The sequence below is a fragment of the Pelodiscus sinensis genome, chromosome 1 (assembly GCF_049634645.1).
Source record: "Pelodiscus sinensis isolate JC-2024 chromosome 1, ASM4963464v1, whole genome shotgun sequence".
Taxonomy (NCBI): Eukaryota; Metazoa; Chordata; order Testudines; family Trionychidae; genus Pelodiscus; species Pelodiscus sinensis.
Genome location: NC_134711.1, coordinates 271325747 through 271339186, shown reverse-complemented (window position 1 = coordinate 271339186; position 13440 = coordinate 271325747). Strand labels below are relative to the sequence as shown.

The 13440-nt window shown below is 39.9% G+C and overlaps 1 protein-coding gene across 1 annotated transcript in view; it reads right to left on the bottom strand.

Annotated features, from left to right (window-relative positions):
* Positions 1-13440, bottom strand: part of KLHL1 (kelch like family member 1) — a 418170-nt gene that overhangs the window by 229154 nt on the left and 175576 nt on the right. The window contains exon 4 of the mRNA XM_006129049.4: positions 12100-12296. Coding sequence (XP_006129111.2) covers positions 12100-12296 — 197 coding nt within the window. The remainder of the gene's footprint in view (positions 1-12099; positions 12297-13440) is intronic.

Here is a 13440-nt window from a genome sequence, read left to right as displayed (position 1 = left end):
ACAGCAGGAAGTGGAAGGAAGAACACTTTTCATTCTACTTGCCTTACTCCTTGTAAAATGAGGGTTACAGCAGTCAGAGTAAGAAGTCCTCCATCTCAACATATTTCAAAATAATGGCTTGCTGTGTAGATGTACATTTTGTTATTTTGAAATGTCAGTTATTCCAAAATAACACTGTTGTGTAGATGTACGCTCTGTGAGCTACTAGTCCTGTTGGTGGCTACTCATGTTTCTGGAACAGCCTTTCCTGCTACATCAGATCCACGGAAACGGCACATTTCTGTGTGCAGGATAACACTAAGGCTCAGATTAGAATGCTATCCCTGATGTATTTCCCTAGCAATAATTCAGTACTATTTTCTACAATATTAACCTTTTTAGTGGCATCTAAGCAATAAAATGGATATCCCTGAAGATAAATCAAACATCAGACTGCTGATTAATGCACAGTAGACTATTTGCTTAACTATTTTGCAGTAGGTTTCACAGCAGTTTACTATCAGCAGTTGTCTTCTCCATTTGATTATTAATTGAGTTGTGTTCCATATGCTGGTTATTAAGAGTTTTTAGTTTACTTTTCTCCTACTGTGACTTGATGGGGTGGTACTGTAATGTGCCAGGTTACGGCTGTATCAGAAAAAAACATATAATTAAAAAGTAGTACACATTGCTAAGTAATCATTCATTTCAAACAAGCATCTTCAAATCACATAAATGTTTAAAAATGATCTATGAAGTACATTATCTCTTCTTGGGAAGAAAGAAAATCAGATATAAGAAGAAGATTCACTGGAACTTGCTAATTCAAACAGTACAAAGAATCAACTTCACTGTCATCTTTGGTACAGCACTTACATTAAGAAAATATAATTAATCAATGGGAAGGTACTGTATTTGCCTAGATACCTAAGATTGATCACCTAAAGAGTGTGTTATAATGGCTGGATTTTGTTTTTTGAAAATTAGATGAGCTTGTAAACTATAGTAGTCTGAGAGTATGGTCTATACTTGGACTATTTTTCATTCATTTACATTTTTGTATATTTTCCCCATCCCTTTCAATAGTTATAACATAGAAAATACTAGGAAAATCACAGTTGGAAGTATGTCACATGCAATGAGTTTGACTCTGAACATATAGGGAAGATTGGGTAGGTGGTTGTAGCTCCTTCTCTTTAAAGGCTAGCTCTATACTACGATCCTCTTCTGCAAGAGGAAATGCAAATGGATCACTCATTTTCACATGTTGTATTCTCATTTGCATTTCCTCCTCGGATCCCTTTTGCACAAGAGGTTTTTGTGCAAAAAAGCGTTGTGTAGACAGCTCCTTTTTTGCACAAAAGGGGGTGAAATTGTGCAAAAAGGAGCCTTCTACACAGTGCTTTTTTGCGCAAAAACCTCTTGCGCAAAAGGGATCCGAGGAGGAAATGCAAATTAGAACATGACATATGCAAATGAGCATTTCCTCTTGTGGATGATGATCGTAGTATAGACGTAGCCTTTGTGACTAGTTTTTTTACCCTGGTTTCTTTGAGGGATTTTCACCACTGTTCTACTTTGTCCTACTGATGCCTAGGGTAAGAGAAGATGCTCTAAAAAATGCTTCAGTGTCAAAATAGCAGCTTTCAAAATTAAAGATGGTGCTAGACTTCTCTCTCATGCTAAAATATAGTTTAACTGATTACTATTGCCTGAAATAAGATGGATGTTAGTCTTACATATATTTCACCACTACAGTTGTTGATCTGTGTTTCTGAGTTAGAGGTGAGTTACTGAGGGTAAGTTTTTTTCCTCCCTTCACTCTGACTTCATCTCCCTCACCATTCATTTCCTGAGAGCATGGTTTATAACAACTTTAGATCAAGAATTATATTTAATAAGTATAATTGAAACAATCTATCCCAATAGAAATGTATGATATGGAGAACTGGGAAATATCTATATTATTTTTTATGAATATTATATATGCCACAGTACGTTTTTGTTATGATTGGTTATTTGCTATGGAGTTACACCAAAAGAGATGTATTTTTTAAAAAGTAGGAAAAGTAAAACAATAGTCTACATTCACAGCATGCCATCAGACATTAACACAATGGCCAGGTTAATAGCCATAAATAGATGATTTGTTAGACCCAATCCTAGGTGACATTGCTGTTTTGCCAAAATTGAGACACTGAAAATCAAAAGACACTGACCTGTTAAAAACATCACTCTATAGAAAGGGAAGTGGAAAAAGGGTTGTCTGTTGCTGCAAGATAACAGCAGGACAATAGGCTGATGGACAGACAGGAGTCTGCAACCAAGTCTAACTTGGTCCCTGAGGCTACGTCTAAACTGTACAGTTATTTTGGAATACGCTATTCCAGAATAGTTATTCTGAAATAGCTTATTTCAAAATAGAGCATCTACACTGCAGGGAAGCCTCAAAATTAGTCCAATGCAGGCTTCCCTAATGTAGACTTGCTATCTCAATTTAGAGCCCCAAGAGGAATAACTTAGAATGGCCCCGGTGAGAAGCTATTTTGAAAAAGCAGAAGTGGAGCATCTACATAAACCTTATTTTGAAATAGCTATTTCGGAGCAGGCATTATTCTCCATAGAATGAGGTTTACAAAGTCAGAATAAGCCATCCATTATATCAAAATTATTTCAAAATAACAGAATTGCTGTGTAGACACTCACATAGTTATTTTGGAATAATGGCCGTTATTCCAAAATAACTTTCTTATGTAGACATACCCTGAGAGACTGGGGTCAATAGAAACTGGGTCATGTCTAACCATGGTCTTGAGAGGAATGCCCAGGAAGGCAAGATAGTGTAACTGTAGGCCTTTATCCATTTAAATTGATTTTCTCAGAGTTCTGTGAGGCTTTAGGCAAAATAACTCATGCTCTGTTTTAAAGAATCTGCTTATGTGTCACTGCTTACTTTTACTTTCGAAATGCTACAAAAGGGTCACTCATTTGTGTGCCAAGCCTCTTGGATTTTCTAGTTTCAGAGGAGCAGTTGAATTTGTCAGTTTCAGCAAAAACAACAAGGAGTCCATTGTTGGTACTTTATAGACCAAAACAATTACTAGGGTATTAGGGCATAGGCTTTCATCAACTCCAATTCACTTCCTCAGAAATAAAGGAACAAATACAGAGCTGAATGTGTGACATCAGTGCAATTAAATCATAGTAGATGTGGCTCATCTCCAACAGTGATGAGAAGGTGAGTACACCTGATTGGGAAATTACCTATTGTAATATAAGAACCACCTCCTGTGTCTATGTAGTCCTTGTTTCAGGGTGTCCAATTGCATATGAATTCCAGCTCAAAAGTTTCTCATTGCAGTCTGTTTTTTAAGGTTGTTTTGGGTCTTGGGGGTGTTTCTTTCTGCCTGAGAATGGCAACTTGCAAGTCTGAAACTGTATGTCCAGGGACATTAAAGTGCCACCCCACTGGTTTTTATATGCTATAATTCTTCATATCTGACTTTTGTCCATGCATTTTTGGCACACGATGGCATATATTACATTAGTAGAGGTGCATCTGAATGAGCCTTTGACAGTATAGCTGATGTGGTTTGGTCCAGTGATGGTGTCACTAGGGTAGATGTGTGGACAGATTTGGCAACAGGGTTTGTTGCAGGGATAGCTTCCAGGATTAGTGTTTCTCTTATGGGGTGTGAAATTGGTGGTGAGTATTTGTTTCGATTGTGAGGCTGTCTGTAAGTGAGGACTGGCCTGCATCCCAAGGTCTGGTAAGAGTGAGAGATCATCATCTATGATAGGTTATCAATCCTGGATGATGTGTCAGAGAGGTTTTTGCTAGGGCTGTAGGTAATGGCTGTCCTGTTACTTTCTCTGTTAGGTCTGCCCTGTAGTAGGTAACTTCTGGTTATCCAATTGGTGACTGAGGGGTATAATCTGGAGACTCCGTTGGGGAGTGGCTAGATTGCAGGCTCTCTATGGCAAGATAAGTGGACACATGAGCCAGACGCTTTAATGGGATACATTTGAAAGACTGCAAAAGAGCCTTAGGTTGGAGTGATTACCCAGCAACCACATTTGTTTTGGGCAGCAGAATGTTCTTTCTAAGTAAACAATGAAGGGTCCTGTTTCCAATATCGTACAGTATGTGCTAAAGCAAATGATAAATAAAAAGCTACCTTTTAAAACACTACTTTACACAAAAAGAAGAATTATCTCTATTTTGTGCAGAATTTTGTAACTACAATGCATTATACATTTAGACACATTCTGATTCAGTAATGTGAGCTAAATTCTAGGAAACATTATGTGTCACTGTGAGAGGATTAATTTGTTTTCACATCTGCTAGAATGGTAGGATTTATTATGTTGTTAGTTTCTAGTTGGCTGCAGGAGAGTTTAAATCGGACATTTCATGAAAAAACAATACAATACATAAGAAAATGAATGGGATGAGTTCTGCTGCTGCTAAGAATGCCTCAAGTATTTTATGATGGATTATCTATCCAAAGAAAAATACTTTTAGCTCACCCATTTTGTGCAAGATATCATACAGTTTCAACAGGTACCTTGCAATTCTATACCTGCTATCTATAGTACACATTGTACAATAATTTATTTTTTAAAAACTTTGCTGACAGGTAGTAAGAACATCTGGAGATTCACTGCATGATTTAAAACACAAACGTGCTATGGCTAACCCAATAATGGAAGTCACATTAAACTTTAAATGCAGGACTTTGTCAACATATCTGCTGCATAGAAAACAGTATAAGAAGACCCAGACTAAGAAAAAAAACCCAGCAGAACAAAACATGCAAAAAGGCAACACTTTCACTATACACTGAATGCTGTACTAAATGGATCCCAAAGTACTAAGAATGTTCAAATGAGATTCATCCATAAATGGGGTGTGGTATTCCAAAACAGCATAATCTGACTGAAAAATACAGCAACTTACAACTTTTCTCGGAATTTAAGCTGTTAAACGCAAACAAGTGAATCATAAACTAACAGTGTCCCAATCACCTCTAAGTAAGCTACATGGTATGTGCTCAAAGGTTTGGAGGCTAAAATGGTGGGAACAGAGATGAGTGGAGGCAGTCTTATGGGGAAGAGGAAAGTCTGACCAAATGGAATGTAGAACAGATAAATCATCCTTCCAATAATTGACTTTGTGTCCACTGGCCTGAAAATATGAAAGCAGGTTATGGGGTACTTGTGACACAGAGGTTCAATGATGGTTCACTGTACAGCTCTTGACTGCCCTGACATATTCAATACACTTAACAAATTGTTATCAAGATATATACCCAAATGGTGGAATATAATATATCATTGTAAAACTAATAACTCACTGATCATTAATATTCTTGCTTACTGTAAGTATGACATGTTCACAAACAATGACAAGTATGCACTAGAATTACTGGCTTAAAATACTTCAGAGGGGTAGCTATGTTAGTCTGTAACTGGAAAAACTTAAAAAACAACAAACAGTCTTGCAGCACCTTAGGGTATGTCTACACTACAAAGTTAATTTGAACTAACGGACGTTAGTTAGAATTAATTTTGATAGGCACTACACTAGCGCTCCGCTAGTTCGAACTTAATTCGAACTAGCGGAGCACTTAGTTCGAACTAGGTAAACTTCATTCTACGAGAACTAAGCCTAGTTAGAACTTACTAGTTCGAATTAAGGGCTGTGTAGCCCCTTAATTCGAACTAGTGCGAGGCTAGCCCTCCCCAGATTTCCCTGGTGGCCACTCTGGCCAACACCAGTGAAACTCTATTGTCCCCGTCCCGGCCCCGGACCCCTTAAAGGGGCAGGGGCTGGCTACGATGCCCGTGCCAGGTACAAGCCTGCCAGCACCCAGCTAGCAGACCCTGCACCTGGCATGGCTCGAGCCAGCCACCCGATGCCCCCCAGCCCTCCCGCTCTTCCCGGGACCAGGCTGGCAGCTCTCGGGAGCCTGCCCAGGACCGCAAGAGGTGGGCACCCACCTGTTCTAGTGCAGACATCGTGGACCTCGTCCATGACCTCCGCACTAGGCACAGGAAAGTGGCTGTCTAGGGCAGGATAGCTGCCAGCCTGGCCACCCAGGAGCAGGTGTGCATGAAAATCAAGGGGGTCCACTGAGAACCCTGACCCTGAGCCCTGAGCTTAGAATGTCCGTACTGGGTCAGACCAAAGGTCCATCTATCCCAGTAGCCTGTCTGCCGACAGCGGCCAACCCTAGGAACCCTGGAGGGGATGGACCGAAGACAGTGACCAAGCCATTTGTCTCGTGCCATCCCTCTCCAGCCTTCCACAAATTTTGGGCAGGGACACCACTCCTACCCCCTGGCTAATACCACTCCATGGACCCAACCTCCATCACTTTATCTCACTTCTCTTTAAACTCTGTTCTAGTTCTAGCCTTCACAGCCTCCTGCAGAAAGGAGTTCCACAGGTTGACTCCCTTTGCTTTGTGAAGAACAACTTTCTGTTACTAGTTTGTAGCCTGCTACCCATTCCTTTCCTTTTGTGTCCTCTAGTCCTTCTATTATGGGAACTAATGAAGAACTTTTCTGTATGGACCCTCTCCACCCCACTTGTGCTTTTATAGACCTCTATCATATCCCCCCTCCATCTCCTCTTTTCTAAGCTGAAAAGTCCCACTCTCTTTAGCCTCTCTTCATATGGGACCTGTTCCCAACCCCTCATCATTGTAGTTGCCCTCCCCTCTCCCACCCTCTCTCTTCCCCTCTCCCACCTCCTTTTCCCAGTCTTCCCCAATTTTGTTCAATAAATAGAGATTCTATTTTTGAACACAATTGTCCTTTATTTTGTACATCAGGAAGGGGGGCTAGGGAGGGGTAAGTGGAAGGAGGTGAGGGAGGAATGGGGTACGATCCCCTGATGGGTAGGACTGGGCTGGCTTTGCGGGCTTCTGGGGGTGGAAGCTCCCCTGCAGCCCCCCAATTGCCTCCTCTGCCCAGATGTGGGTACTCCGGGCACTCCAAGCCAGGACTGGTTTGCAAGCGGGGCACCCCTGAGAACTGTCTGTCCGGGGTGGGGGTGGGGTCCCTTTAAGCACAGCCCTCGGATAGCCTGAGGCAGCAGCTCCACGCTCTAAGTCCTCATCTGATGCCCTGCCGGCACTGCTTCCAGCCATCCTTAACCCAGGTTCAGGGTCCACTTAATGTTGACATGCTAGTTCAAATTAGCAAAATGCTAATTCGAACTAGTTTTTTACTCTGGATCTGTTAGTTCGAATTAGCTTAGTTCGAATTAACTAATTTGAACTAAGTTAGTTCGAATTAGCGCTGTAGTGTAGACATACCCTTAGGCTATGTCTAGACTGCAGGCTTCTTTCGAAAGAGGCTCTTTCGAAAGCATCTTTCGAAAGAGCCTCTTTCGAAAGATCGTGTCTAGACTGCAGGCGGATCTTTCGAAAGAGCAATCCGCTTTTTCGAAAGAGAGCACCCAGCGAGTCTGGATGCTCTCTTTCGAGGAAGCCCTATTTACATTGAAGAACGCCTTCTTTCGAAAGAGGAACTTTCGAAAGAAGGCGTTCTTCCTCGTGAAACGAGGTTTACTGCCATCGAAAGAAAAGCCGCGTTCTTTCGAAATTATTTCGAAAGAACACGGCTTGAGTCTGGACGCAGGGGAAGTTTTTTCGGGAAAAAGCTACTTTTCCCGAAAAAACACCTGAGTCTGGACACAGCCTTAGAGACTAACAAAAAATGCGGATGGCATAACCCACTTTTTTATCTGAAGAATTGCATTGTGTCCACAAAAGCCCATGATGCCATCCACATTTTTTGTTAATCTCTAAAGATGTGTCTAGACTACATGGCCCCATCGATGGAGCCACGTAGGTGAGTTTACTAGACATAGCAAAATGAAGCGGTGATTTAAATAATCGCGCTTCATTTACATCAAAATGGCCACCACGCTGTGTCAACGATCAGCTGATCCGACACAGCAGAGCAGTCTAGACGCACTATGATTGACAAGGGAAACCTTTGTCTACCGCTATGGTAAACCTCGTTTCACGAGGCATACCAGGGCGGTCGACAAAGGCTTCTCTTGTTTACTGTGTTTCATTAGCATAATCTTGCCTGAGCACTATTCCTCTCACAGACTGATCTGCACCAGGAAGTGCGCTCCGGGATGCATTAGTTCGAATCAAACCCCTTGGTTTGAACTAACGTTACTCCTCATTTTTTGAGGAGTAACGTTAGTTCGAACCAAGGGGTTTGATTCGAACTACCGTGTCCCAGAGAACACTTTCTGGTTTGAATCAGCTGGCAATCTGAATAGCGTGCGGGCAAGATTATGCTAATGATATTTAAATCCCTGCTTCATTAGCAATTTTGGTCACCTACATTTGCATACCTTTCTCAAGATAGGGAGCAAGTGTAGACGTAGCCTCAGTTAAACTCCATGCCAATAGAATTTAATTAAGTGTTTTATCCACCCTAGACACCCTAGATATCCTCCAGACAAATGGCTATGAGGTACATCTAACACTGACCTTTGATGTTTCTGAGGTACCAAGAGTTGTTCTATTCTTGCTCTTGCATTCAGACTACTCTGTATTACAGGTCTCTCTTTATCATGTAGTATGGCCCTAGGTCTTTCCACCAGGACCCCATTCACCTCAACTACTTCTTTGGATATATTATATCTGACTCACTGTTTCAGGTCAAGCGTTGAGAGAATGAGGCCCTAGACAGAGCTCTCTCTCTCTAATATAACTAACAATATTTTGGAAATTTTCTGTATTTGAAACTTATATGTCAGTTTTGTGTTTGAATTGCTTGATTTTTACTAAATGTTTTGCTTCTTTTCCCTTACGCATTTCCCCAGACAGATGTTGTTTGGTAAGCCTTCCTTTCCTCCTTCCCAATTCCACCCAATGTTTTGACCCATTTGGCTTTTGCATGCCAAGAAATGAGCTGAGGTATCCAAGCACAGAGGGGAGCTTATGCTTATAAATGCGGTAGTTCTGTTTCTTTGGAACACTACCTACTTTGTTGTTACCTCACAGCAGTCCCTCCAGAAGGGTTTTTATTCTCTACTTTGGAACCATAGCAAACCTTAAAGGGCATCCCATAACAGTACAGTATACATAAGGTCTTGGAAACATGTCTCAAATAGAAGGCATTCTTCCATGGCAGGAAAAATTGGTGATATTTAGTGTCATGGTGGATACAAATGCCATCTATGCAGATGTACCTCAGCTCCTGTGGTTCCTCCAGAATTCACAGTTAAAGAAGGGATGAAATTTCATCTTCCTCCATGACTGTGACTCTCATCTTTGTGACAGAAGAATGGGCAAAACAAAATGACTGTCAGCTCACAGTCTTCCATTTCCCTACTGAGCTATACTCAGGTAGAGGAAAATTGAGTTTATAAAAACAAACTGACAAGCGAGAGTTTATTGACATTTTTCCCATCTCTAATAAAGTTAATATCATAATGAAAATAAAACATTGAGTGAATATGGCCTAAATTCATAACAAATTTATGAACCTTTATGTGCAGCATCCTATGATTAAGAAAATAACAAAATAAAGCATTATTTAATTGTGGGGAAAACATGAGAGCAGAAATGATTGAGGGGGGGGGGGGGTTGTTATCCCTTGGTGAATGTAATGTTTAACAGACATGAGATACTGATCATTTTAGCTGCTGACATTATTTGTTTGGATGGTTGATATTTATGATCCATTAACAAAATATATTGTCTTTGAATTACCACTACAATATTCTCTAAGTATCCATGTAGTCAGATCTGATTCTCTAGTTACTGGGCTTTGATAATATAATTTTAGAGATAAATATCCAGTCAAAAGTACAATGTTTCTAATGTTTGAAAAAATAAAAAAAAACCTCCTTTATTCTTTAACTTTCAAAAGTCTTTGAAGATCTGAAATGCTTTCCAAGTTTTTCCATGATTTTTCCCACTGTTCTTTTTATGCTTGATATTCTGACAGTAGAGGAAAGTCAATTCACCTTTTTCTCATAATTTTTCATGCCTGAAATTATTTTTTGTTTTCACAAAAGAAAACACTTGAATCTGAAAAGCATGCATTCATTCATCATTTCTGTTGCTTTGAAAGTCAGACACATTCATAACAAATTATTAGTTTGATCAGCACTCCATAAATGTTAAACATTTACAAGTAAAAATGTAATGTAACATACTACAGATATAGCATTACAAATTACTTACTGTTCACAATAAAACAATTTGCAGTGATTTGAAAATGTGACTCAGTATTTCATGTATCGAGTAATTAGACATGTAGAGAATAACTTTTTTCCATTGGTTAGAAGATTATCTCTACACAGAGAAAAAAATGAACATAGCTAGCACAATAATGTAGCTATGCATACAATTATAATTGTACATACAATGTGGGCCTTGATTTTGAAAATCTGGCCTTCAAAATATACCTCTAGACTGTGTCTACACTGCACCCCTTTTCCGGAAAAGGGATGCAGATTAGACACTTCAGAATTGCAAATCCACGGGGGATTTAAATATCCCCCGCGGCATTTGCATTTACATGGCTGCCGCTTTTTTCCGGCTTGGGGATAAGCCGGAGAAAAGCTTCAGTCTAGACGCGATTCTCCGGAAAATAAGCCATTTTCCGGAGGATTTCTTATTCAAGTAGGAATAAGAAATCCTCCGGAAAAGGGCTTATTTTCCGAAGAATCGCGTCTAGACTGGCGCTTTTCTCCGTCTTATCCCCAAGCCGGAAAAAAGCGGCAGCCATGTAAATGCAAATGCCGCGGTTGATATTTAAATCCCCCGCGGATTTGCAATTCCGACTCATCACATTAGCATCCCTTTTCCAGAAAGGGATGCCAATGTAGACGTAGCCCTAGAGTTTAGTACATAGACAAAGAATTTTAAGATAAAGACCAATATATTTGTTACAATCAGTTTCCTCGTTGTCCTACAGTATTTCTAGGGCAATTTTCCTATTGCATGAAATTCAGTGTTTGCTTGATGACTTGAGGATCAGGCACCCAGCAAATTTAATACCAAAAAAGTTAATGGAATGAATTTAATTTTTATATTTTCAGTAGATTATTTCAAAGGCCAACATCTGCATGGAATAAGTACCAGATCTTTACCTGTGGAATTAACATACTAAGGCACAGAAGTTTCAATATATATTTTGAAACTTCTATAATAGTTAACTAATATTCGCATGCATATAATCCCATCAGCATTAGCATTCTGAAACCATCTCTGTTATTATATGGTACTTAAAAATCACGCAATAGAACAAATGTGCTTTTTAAAAATGAAGAACTGGCTGGAGAAACCAAGCAGCTGCATCCAAAACTTTCCTTTTACTTCCCTAATAATTTCAATCTAGACCAGAAGGGACCATTTTCTCTCTAGAGGTGATAGGTGATCTGGTCTCCACCTAAACTTAATCTCATGAGCAGATGTTCTTAATTGCAGCAAACCATGCAGAATTAAAAGATTACAAACAGGCTTTGGGGGGGGGGGGGCTTTGTAGCCATTTTTTTCTACACTGATTCTGATTAATTTCTAATAATATTAATGTAATACCAGCCTGTTGGTATTAGTGGGTGGCATTTAAAGTATTGTATTACATAAAATGTGTAGCTCTTTTTTTCTAAACCGTCATTTTAATCATTAATGTACACAAGAGGGAAAAGAAAAGGCAAAAACAAATCTCTTAAACACATTGAAGAATACCATTAAGAAATAAAGCTTTTCTATATCCAAATCAGACACAATAGAAACACTTATTAACGTATTTTGAAGCCTCAAGATTAATTTTCACTGTATAAGCATAAACCTATTAAAATCATATGCTACTGTGATTTATAGCACATTCTGGATAGTGTTCTAGCAGTTAATATATTCACCATTCAGGGTGAGATTCTGATTACCTTATTCCAATTTAATACCCTACTTTCCAAACTGTCCCATTGGCTTTAATAAAATCACATGTGGAATATGGTGCTATTCAATAAGAGCAGTGGCAACAGAATTTGGCTCTCATATGTTAGTGGAATACTTAGAAAATAATATATGTGATTCACATTAATTTAATTAAAATATACTGAAGTTGCCTTACCATGGTGTAGCTGTGAGCCACCTTCATAAGATCTGTGCACCCCTGTGCATCAGCAAATGCTCGTATTCCCAAACAGTTGGATGGATGTAAAAGCTTCATTAAAAAATGGCAGCAAACCTCTACTACTTGTGGGAGTTGAAGGAGGCAGGCAGCTGCTAGAAGGTTTTCAATGGTGTCCTCCTTCAATTCCAAGCAACCTGAAAAAGAGATTAAGTTACAGTTAAAATACAGATTAAGATTATGTCCTGTATGTGTGTCTACATAGGAATACAATTATCAAATGGGATTCAGACAAGCCAGTAATAAATAAATGCTAACCTGCTGTATGATGGCAGATGACAACCATACCTCAAAAAAATTATTATTGCTGAAACCTGCCTTGGTGGCTTCTGGGAATCAGAGTTATCTTTCCTTATGGCACCAACAACCAATTTGCAGGTAGTACAGAGTTGAATGGTTGCAGATATGCAGAAATTTGTGAAGCAATATCACACAATGGGAATGTTTAAAATTGTCCCTAGTCTTTAAATATGTCTATCAGGAAAATCAAATGCTTGAGGCTTGGGTTAGTGTATTACATGCTCTTGTAGCACCTCAGGATGGGCAAATATAATCTTCAGACTTTAAACACACACACCAAAAATGTTTTGTGGGGGAACATCCCAGTGAAACCCATACCCCAGGTATTTTTAGGCCTGGCTGAAGGGAGTACAAAAGTAAGGATGGTAATGGGAGACCTATGGAAGGTAATATTTTAACTGATTTCATGGCCAGTCCTCAAAATCTGAAATTAATGCCTTGGATCTATTTAGGTTTCAAAACACCCTTCTAAATTATATGCCATATTTTCTTTAAAGTATCTTGAATTATTAAATTCTGATTTTTGTAATAATAATTGAACCTTTTTCTAAATACATGGAAGCAGGGTCTGTATGCACTCTCCCCTGACAGCTAGCTGGGGAGGGAAAAGAAAATAATTAGGGAGCAGATTGTATTTGCATGAACACACCTACTCTGTGTAGCATCCAGCAGACAGAGCTGTGCTGCCCAAAGTAATCATTTTTGTCTGTTGCTGGGTTACAAATCATGTTTGTAACACAGGGGGTTGCCCCACTCTGTCAAATCTGTGCTCCCACCAGAGCGAGAATGGGGCATCAGGCCTTGCCCTGCTGCACTTGCCTGGCGCTCCTGCTGGGGAGAGGCTTTGCCCCACTCTGGTGTTTCAGCTTGGGAGTTTTGGGGTCTTGTAAGCCACCTGCCCCAATTCAGCTTCCCAGCAAAAGCACCAGGAGGGTGCAGGAGGACAAGCCCTGTGCCCTGACCCCCTGATCCTGGGTGGAG